Source organism: Sciurus vulgaris (assembly GCF_902686455.1).
Source record: "Sciurus vulgaris genome assembly, chromosome: 5".
NCBI classification, from domain to species: domain Eukaryota; kingdom Metazoa; phylum Chordata; class Mammalia; order Rodentia; family Sciuridae; genus Sciurus; species Sciurus vulgaris.
In genome coordinates this window covers 7,923,305-7,932,915 of record NC_136465.1, presented here as the reverse complement: position 1 = coordinate 7,932,915, position 9,611 = coordinate 7,923,305, and the positions used below count along the sequence as shown (strand labels likewise).

The window sequence follows — 9,611 nt, the reverse complement described above, 5'->3', positions numbered from 1 at the left end:
ACGCGGGTGGGTGGATGATGGGCCCCACCTGGGGCTGTGGATGAGAAATGCCCATAAAACCTCCTGTAAAGCTCTGCACACCTATAAAGTGCTATTAAAGTAATGACTATAGCTCATGATCAAAACTGAAGGATGAACAGAGGCCCATTGGGGCCCTCCCAAGACCCACTCCTTGGCCCAGGGGGCCTGGGAAAGCACGAGGCTACCCTTGACTCGAACAAGTTACGACTGCTTTGCCATGGAGACAGGCCAGGCGGAGGTGACCTGCATGGCGCTGAGTAATCATCAGTGTTTCCAGGTACTTTTTGGCCAGAATCGTAGCCCTAAACCTCACCAGGTGCCACATCTGTGGACAGCCTTCTCCTCAGAGCGCCATGAGCCTCCAGAGCCCCGGGAGTGTGGCCATGTGGCCTCCACAATCAACAGAGGACAGGACAAGGGGGGTGCTTTTCAAGATTATTTCACAAAGAGGAAAATGGTGTGGGTGTCGCAAGGAAGCAAATAATCGGAGAAGACTCACTTTCTATCATCAGGTGGCCCCTAAGTGTGAAAGGTCCTCGCAAGGAGAAAACTCTTCTTCCTGTGGGCTGTGATTGGTACTTGCTGTCAATGTCACTGAGAGCACCATGGTTACCAGTGTGTGAATTGGGATTTCTCCCTTTGGTAGGATTCATGAAATAAAATAAACCACTCCGGCAAGATCCCAACCAAATAAAAGTTTGATGCAGAAAACTTCTTGACCAATGTTATGTAAGTAGCACTGGCAAAATATTCATGCCTCAATCTAAACCTTTTTCTTTTTGCAAAACTGTATTTCAAATGACAGAATGGTCACGGTACAAAAATGTTTATTTAAATTAAATATTTTCAGCAAACCAATATTCACAACTGTTGCAAGCATCTGTAGTTCTTACAAAAAATGGAACAGTTGAACTTAATGTCTGTGGTGCTATTTTACAGGATTATCAATACACATTCTCAACTGGGCTCCAGTCAATCATATCACCAATGATTTACTATTTATTACCAAATGGCATATACAGTCACAATATAAAGATTAATCTTATAAGTGATTTTACAATAAGATGTCTTGGAAGGAAGAAAAGCTGTCAGCAATACAAAATATAAGGTGAAAGTAATAGAAGAATATATAAAACACACTTCATACAGGCAATACGCTGCTGTCAAAAAACGAGCACGTGTCTGTCAGCTGACTGCTGGGTATGTTCCTTCAAGGAGGTCGGGCAGGGTGGGAACGTTTGGGTGGGCCCGGGCTCAGAGACATTTTCAGTCACAGTGAATTTCTGGTTTGGGAAGTGAACCTCAGGAAGGTGCCGCAAGGAAGCTGCTCCAAGACAAGCTGAGGAAGTGCATGTCTGGAACGTGAGGCAAACCAGTCCCTCACTGACAGAGGACTTGAGGACTCTCGCTTGGGCTTGTACTCAGGGGCTCTCTGAGTTAGGAACCAATTCAGGGGTGGAGGAAGAAACAGGGCGAGAGAAAGAAATGCCAGGAAGGGGAGAGAGGGAGCCCAGAGAGTGGGAAGTGCACGCCCAGAGGGGAAGGTGACGCCATGGTTTATTGCAACACTCTTTTAGGTCCCTGGCTCTCGGTCATTCAGAGCAGCCGGTGGGGACAAGCTGCCCTTGCTAAGAACATTGGAGTCAGGCTGTGCAGGTTTGTGTCTAAGGGTGTGCACAGGCGAGTCCCCCTCACACTGTACCTGGTCTTGAAGTGTGTGTAATAAAAAAGAATTTATCTAAAAAATAAAAAAAAAAAGTTTGAATTGAGTCTCATTTTCAGTGATGCAGTTAACCATACTGGTTAATTTCCCAAATCAGGATGAGTGGCTTCCTCAAATTGGAAGGCCCGTTGGGAGTCCTAGGGTGACTGAGAAAAGGAGCACGGGAAGCAGAGAGCCTGTGTCCTCGGGCTGGGCACGCTCAACGCTCCCAGGCTGCACATGAACGGGCTCGTGGAGGAGAAGCTTCCCTGCTTTCCTTCCATAAGCCTCGAGAAAATACTCAGAACACTGTGGAGCGGGGGACTTGTAATGAGGCCATCCTCACTTTCCAGGGGCAGAAGAGAGGCAAGAGAGGCAGGCTGCGTTTCACTGTGCAGCAGAACTGAGACGGAGCCAGGCTCTTCTCACCCTCATCTGGAGCACCTAGAGACCAGGCATGCTGTGTCAAAAACAGAGGGTCGAGCGCTGCCTGGATTCCCACCGTTGGTTGTAATGATGGGGATAGGAAGAGAGGGCAGGGAAATCCTACTGAAAGGGAGTCTCGGCAACTGGAGGCCCGCGCTCCTGGAATGTAGCCAATGAAGCTCATTTGAAGGAACAGAAGGGTCACTGAACCAGCAGAGCCTGTCCTGGCTTGGGAGAAAGCCGCTGGGGCCAGCAGTTCCGACCTCCTGGCAGCTGAGGGTCCAAGAGGAAAGCCAGTGGCACTGTGTGGTCTCTGCTCCACTTGGTGCACAGGAAGCACACAGGTGGCCAGGGCTGGGCCAGGCTCCTGCCTCTGACTCTAGGACACGCTGTAGCTGTTGTAGTAAGTGGCCGTTGCATCAGCCAGGACGGAGATGAGGCTGGTCTCTGTGGGGCCCGATGGGGTCACCTGGGAGAGTGGAGCATGGCCACTGAGGGCCCCAGCCCCAGCAGCAGAGTCCAGGTGACCAGGAGTGTTCAAATACTGGTCGAACTCATTGCGATCCATGTCCCCCAGAAGTTCCACCTGGCTCAGCTGATCCAGAGCATCGAAGCCAGGGTGCTCGGGAGGAGGGGAGAGTTGGCCCAGGTGGGCCTGGAGGTTGGAGTGGAGAGGGTGGTAGGTGGCAGGAGAGTAGTAGGCAGGAGATGGGGGGCAGCCAGGGACAGTGGACATCATAGAGACCCCGGAAGACTGGCCGAGGGCCAGAGGCCCCAGGGGGTGGCTGCAGTGGAGGGGACTGGGTGCCACCTCGGGGGAGTAAGGGGGCCCTGGCAGGTGGGGCAGGCGGTGGGGGTGGGCGTGCTCCTCCTGGCAGGGGGAGGAGAAGAAGGTCTGCTCCGGCTCCAGCACGTCCAGGGGAGACATCTCTGGGGGCGTGGGCAGCCCGTACGGATACGTGTCCACGCTGGCGGGGGCGCCGCCGCCAGCAGCCGGGCCCTCGTGGTAGCAGCCCCGGAGGCCGGGCAGGGCAGCGCCGGGGGAGTACTCACCCCTGCCCTCCTTCTCCCCCAGCGGCCCGCGGCTGCCGCTGCTCTTCTCCGGCAGGGCGTTCTGGTCTCGCGAGAGCGAGCTCAGGAGGAAGCCGGGGTCCACGCGCTTGCAGAGGCGCTTGGCCTGCTTCTTCCTGCGGGGCCGGTACTTGTAGTTGGGGTAGTCCTGCATGTGCTGCAGTCGCAGCCGCTCCGCCTCGTCCACGTAGGGCCTCTTCTGCGACAGCGTCAGTGCCTTCCACGACTTTCCTGCTCACACAAGCCAGAGAAGGCCACGCTCAGCATCTGCGCTGCTGGCGCTGCGGATGCACCTGCCCACACTCGCGCCTCCTCATCGCACATGCACGCGACCTCCGTCGCTCACTTGGCCGCCTTCTCTCGGCCTCTCTGCCTCTCCCTAGCCCGATCCCACACGCATCCGCGTCCGCGTCCGCCTGGTAAAGCCGAACTAAGCCCTCCTGCTTGTGTCCTGCAAAGCCACTTCACGCGGGTGCTCGCAAAGACCATCACCTCTCACACAAGACCAAACCTGACGACTGGAAAGTGTGGGATCACAGGGAAAGGGAAAGGCCCTCCGGACCATGTCACGGCAGGAAAAAAATCTAACGACCACTGTGACATGTATTGGGGCTCCTGTTACTCCTTGAGAGTCAATTCTAATCTTTTGTGCATTTTGATGAAAATTCCCAGTCTCTTAGAAAGTGACTTATGGCATAAATTTCTCAGCCCATATGTGAGGGAACCCAGGCTCAGCCAATGGTTTCACAGATGCAAGAAAATCCAGGTCTCACTAAGTTAACACATGGCTGTTCCTTACCTCTGAAGGTCAGTAGGACACTGCTGTACGAAGACCTGAGTGTGGCCAGAACGCTACATCTGCATGCAACACCACCAAGATGAAAGCTAGACTCTCAGCCAACCTTGACTCCCCTGAGTCTCTCCTGATGATAAAAATACTATGTGTACCCAACTCAAAACTGTGGTACCCAAACACTCGGCACTACCCAACACAGAGTTCTCTCTTTAAGAAACATCCCCCTCCTGTAACCCACTCACGCTTAAAAGCTGCCTGAACTTGTTTTCTATCTGTTGTTCCTTGCCTGTTGTTTTGCAAATCACTTTGTGTCTCTTCTCCATTTCTCAATGTACACTGTACACCCCTCTGGCTCCAGCCTTTTCTGAGGGTCTCTTCTAGACCCCTTGGATCCAATTCTCTCAGGGCTGGTTCAGAATTCTACAACTTTAACATGTTCCCCCACAACTCTAATATATTCTGAAGTCTGAGACCCACTAGCTGAGAGGTCAAGGTTCTGACTAAGCCCTGTAAGGAAAAAGACCTCGTCTTTCACCTGGCATAGTCAGCACAGGGCCAAGTACAGGGTCATGTGAATGGTAATCACCAGTGCCCAGGTTGGCTGCTCCCTGGGCCAGGCCCTCAAAGATTTTAGGCTGAGGGTTCAAGATGGGCAATTATTAAAGATGTTCTACCCCTTGGGTGAAAGTTTATAACTGTTACAGGGAGTTGTTAATTACTGTAATTAGCTGTCACTTAAAAAGGTGACCTGAAGAGTGTTATGAAGTCTAGATTCAGATCTAGACATTGGTTTCCAGCCTGCAGCTAAGGCCACAAAGCTCTTGCAAGAGGTCCATGATCCACACACAATCCAGACCCCATGATCTGAATATAAAATGCAACTCTAGTTTCTAAATGTACTTGAATGTTGTAGTATTAATAAAATACAGGTTTGTTTTTAAATGCTACAGATATCTAATTGTCATAACACACTAAAAATACTAGTGCTACTAGGTGATGTTTTTAAAAGTTTGGAAGGCCTAGATTGGAAAATGTTGGAACTCATGTTCAGGTCAGAAAAGGAAGGGCTGAGGAAGACCATAGTGTGGAAGGAGCTCATCCTGCTGCCCCTGGTTAACAAGTGCACAAAGACCCTATTTTAAAAAGCAACACTGTGCGGATTTCCCTCGCCCAGTTACACAGGCAGGAAGCTAAGCAGGAGTGAATTAGTGTCTTTCCTGCAAAATGAACTGTAACCTTTGGAAGCCTAGGTGCCAGTCCCAGACAGGGACCAGCTCACAGGAGGACTTCACCTCTTGCACCCCTTTGCTTGCCCCTTCTGGGGAGCAGGCGGTCTCAATCTGTAGGGCAGGTCTCCCCAGCCTTTTCTCTCCTCCCGTCTGCCTGCACCTGGTCACAACTAGGGGCTTTCTGTTGTAATTGGTCAATAGGACCCACAGGAGAAAAAAAAAAAAAATGCTTTCATTTATTTAAAAATATTTTAAAATATGAAGAAAATATAAAGTTTTAGGTCAAAGAAAAATTATCATATATATTAGTATATTTCTCATTTATGCTAACAGTACAAAATATACATTTTACTATCTATACAGAGAAAAGTGCACAGGAAGCACCCGCCCCACCGACACAATACCACACATCTAGCCTTAGTGCCAGGCCGTGGGCCAGGGCCTCCTGGAACCCAGCGCTCCACCAGCTGCAGGAGCATGGGACCCATCTTGCTGGCCTGCAACTTTGGCCAGCATAAAGCAGGGGTCAGTTCTTGCTCCACGGTTCTGCCAAAGGAAGGAGCCCGGCGTTCCTACGGAAAAAGGAAGGGCTACGTTCCAGGCGGGTGGGGTCGGGTGACCACTCATGTCCCTTCTCACAGGGCCTGACCCCACTGCAAGCACAATGTGCTTTGAAAGATTTTCATTGGTTAAAAGGAATAAAAACCAAGACGAAGGGCAAAGAGGTCAAGAGTAAGGTGGGGTTGGGAAGTGTTCATCTTTAGGCATATAAGAGAAAATAAATCCCAACACGAACACAGTTCTGTCCCCATATCCTCACTCGGTCCCAATATCTTCATGTCCTCCTATACTCATTCTGTGTTCCTCAGACCTGGACTCCAGGCCCCAGCCCCTGCCATGGCAGCACCGCAAGCAGAAACGGTGGGCTCCAGAACAGACCCTCACTAGCCGCCCTAAGCATCTGTTTCAAGTTACCTACACTCCTGCGACAGAAGCGTCACCAACCACGTCTATTTAGGTAGACCGTTTTTCCCTGCTGTTAGTTTAATAATTAAGTTAAAGCAGGGATTCGTCCCTGCTTAGCTTTATCCGTGACAATCTCCCTTTGATTGTCCCAATCCTACAGTGCAGGGAAAGATGGGTTTTCCCGCTTCGGTCTTCCCAGTAAATGCCGGTTCCACCCAACCTCGACGTTTCCGTTCTGGCAGTGTCTGTGCGCGCGGGTCCCTGTCGTTAGACTGCCCGGGCTTGGCCACTACCGTGTCGCTGCCTCCTATTGGGGCCCCGATCTCGACTCCAGTCCCAAGGATGGGCTTCCTCGGAAACCTGGGCTGGTCGCGCGGTTTCACTTTGGACCTCGCGGGCCAAGATGTCCAGGCTCCGATTCCCGGCACTACGCACACCCGGGCTGCACAGACGCCCAACCTCGCCGGCACAGCTAGCGCCTGAGTCCCCACGCGTCGGTGGTACGCACGCCCCGCGCGCCCGCACCGGCCAGACTCAGGCCTGCCGTTGCCCGCGCCCCTGGCCCGCTGACCTCCGGGTGCGCCCAGCCCGCGTGGGGCCGCACGATCACTCACCCAGCATCTTGCTGAGCTCGGCGTTGTGCAGGTCCGGGTTCTGCACCGCCAGCCGCTTCCTTTCGTCCTTGGCCCACACCATGAAGGCGTTCATGGGCCGCCGGATACGGCTCTCCGAGCCCTTGTCCCCTGGGGGGCGGGGGGCTGCCGGCGGCGACAGCCCATCAGACAGCTCAGCTTCCAGGGCGGGACACTCGAGCCCCTCGGGCCACGGGTAGGCTCCCAGCAGAGAGGCCATGGCCGCACGGGGGTTGCCTGACTTCTCCTTGCGGGACCGGCGCTGACCTGGCCCTCGCTCGGGCCGGGGCGTCCAACTTGGCCCGCTGCCTCCGCGCGGCCCCTTATTTATCAGCTTGGGCCGCCGGGTCCTCCAATGACTCTCCAAGGCGGCGCGGCCCCTCCCTCGGTCTTGGCGCGGCCCCCTCCCTGCGTCCCCGGCCGCCGCGTCCCGGCTCCGACCTGCCGGCGGGGTGTGGTGGAGGGAGGACCTCTCCCGCGCCCGCCCCCGGCCCGCCCCGCGGCCTCCCGCCCGTCCGGGGATCCGCGCCCCGCCTGCTCTCGGCCGCAGGTGCCTGGGCTCTAGAGGGAGTCAGGTCCAGCCCCCCACCCCGACGGACCGCGGCCTCAGAGGGCCAGACTCCACCAGCTCCTCCCGCAACGAAAACCGAACCCCAAAAGCTGTCACTGGATCTTCCAGGCGGCCGCGGGAGACGCTGGCCATGCAGCCCCACAGATCGGCCAGTGAGCCGTTCTTAAGCTTTTCTGAAATGACCGGGTTTTGGCCACCTCTCCCCAGACGCTGGCCTGGGCTGGGCTGGGGGCTGCTCCCGGCCTCACCACGCTGCGGGTGCCCGCTAGCTCTCGGGAGGTCATGTCTGTCGCCTCGGTTCCCTGCCGTCTGATTTTTTTCCTTCTTGTGCCCCACCTCAACCCCAACCCCGCCTCGGGGTGCGAGTCTCCAGCTCCCTCGCTTCTTCCTTCGCGGAATTCCGTTTTTTGTATTTTTTCTGACTCAGGCAAGATGCATCTCCTACGGCTTCAGTGTAACCCGTGAGCTTCCCGGGTTCCGCACGTCTCCTCATCTCATGGTAGAAGGGGTTGCAGGTTGGAAGCCCCTAGTGGTCTCTCCCTGGCAAGGACCACTACTCCCATGCCATGCTGCTGGGTTTGATAGGGCCGTTCCCACACCAGCAGTGCACACAGTAGGCGTTCAATAACTGCCAAATAAGGGAATGAATGAGTGAGCAAACATGGCTTAGTCACACCTTACTGTATAAAAAAAACCAGGGCAGGCGGACTAGATCCTGGAATTCAATCCACAAATATTTACGGAGCGCCACCCCTGTGCTGAATCTGCAGAGGTGACCCTGGAAGGAGGCAGCATTATCGTGGGAGGGTCGTGAAGTCTGGAGTCAGAACCAGCCTTAGTGTGTGGGTTACTGACTGCGTGACTCCGACGGAGGCATCTCCTGGCCCCCTTTCCTAATCCTGAAATGGGGATGGTAAGACTGACCTCACGGGACCAATGGTAAGGATTCTGCGAGATAAATACAGAGGAAGCTCACACTCTGCATGAGCAGGGATGTCCTGAAGTCCTTAGTCCCAGCGCACAGTGACAGAGTTCACAGAGGCCTCCCAGGCAACATGAACCGGGTCTTTGAATTGAGACTGTTCAAGGAGATGGAGAAGTGTAAATTCTCCGTTTTTCCGTCCTAATTTTAACCTCTAGAGCACCATATAATTCTCATCCGGGCACGCATTTTCGGAATAAAAAGATTGCTGGGGCTGCCCCTACCCTGGACCAGGATCCGGCGGCAGCGCGGTAAGCCCGCATGCCCAACCCGCTGCTCTCCAAGGCCTGGGTAAGGACTAGGCAAGGACTTGCGGCCCGGCGCGACAGTGTCTCACTGACCTGGAAGGGGCTGTCCCCAACCCGAAAAGCATCCTAAAACCTGACTCCCAGAAGTGCGTTGGCGGGTGTATCTGCCATCTAACCAATTGCCCTACCCCAGGAAGCCCAGGCCATTGTCAGTGCAATTCTTTGCAGTGAATTTGCAGGCTGCAAATTCTTCCAAGGAAACCACCTTAGGCCAGAATGCTTCTGGTCTGGATAGGGGGCTGCGCCTGCCAGGGAGGTTAGTTCTTTGAGCAGTGGGAACAGAGGGTCCCACCTGAGAATGGGAGCCACAAGGGAGCACCTTGGTCCCGACCCCTCTGACTCTACTGCCACGCTAGGATGCTGTCCCGCAAAGGCAGAGAACTCTTGGGAACAGCGCTGTCCTTCCATCTACCAGAATCCTCACTCAGGCCCAGGTCCCTGCCGCCCTTCCTGGGTAGCCCCTGAGCCGAGTGCGCATGCCCAGGGGTCTCGCCCAGACGCCAGGTTTGGGAGACACTCGCCCAGGGAGCGCAGAATACTCAAGTTGGACTCCAGAGATCGATGGTGAATACAGAGAAAACAACGGGGAGAGAGCAGAAGAAAACACACGCACGCACACAATCAAAAAACACAATCTGTGCTGTGAATGTTGTTTCCTTGTTCACGGTTTTGCACTGCTCTGGAGAGCGCTTGCAAGCCGGGGCTGTCCAGGAGCTGAGCCTTAGCCGCTCCCTCCGTCGCGCGGGCGCGGCCCGGAACCTGAGAGCTGCCTGCACGCCCAAACCCTGCTGGTTCGATCGCTCCATTCCTTTATTTTTGCATCAGTGCATTTATTCCCCTGGGCAACTGTGTCCAAGCGCGCCCTGCTGCGGACAGCGCCAAGGGACTCAGGGCCGCGAGAACCCCG

At 54.6% G+C, this 9,611-nt stretch overlaps 1 protein-coding gene across 1 annotated transcript; it reads right to left on the bottom strand.

The window, feature by feature from the left end:
- Positions 1–831: 831 nt before the first annotated feature.
- SOX7 (SRY-box transcription factor 7) lies at positions 832–7,263 on the bottom strand. Its single transcript, XM_079140497.1, has 2 exons — positions 6,826–7,263; positions 832–3,451 (listed from the first exon to the last, which is right to left on the bottom strand). Exons 1-2 carry the CDS (start codon positions 7,061–7,063, stop codon positions 2,529–2,531), a joined length of 1,161 nt encoding a protein of 386 aa, XP_078996623.1. The 5' UTR covers positions 7,064–7,263; the 3' UTR covers positions 832–2,528.
- Between the last annotated feature and the right edge of the window lie 2,348 nt (positions 7,264–9,611).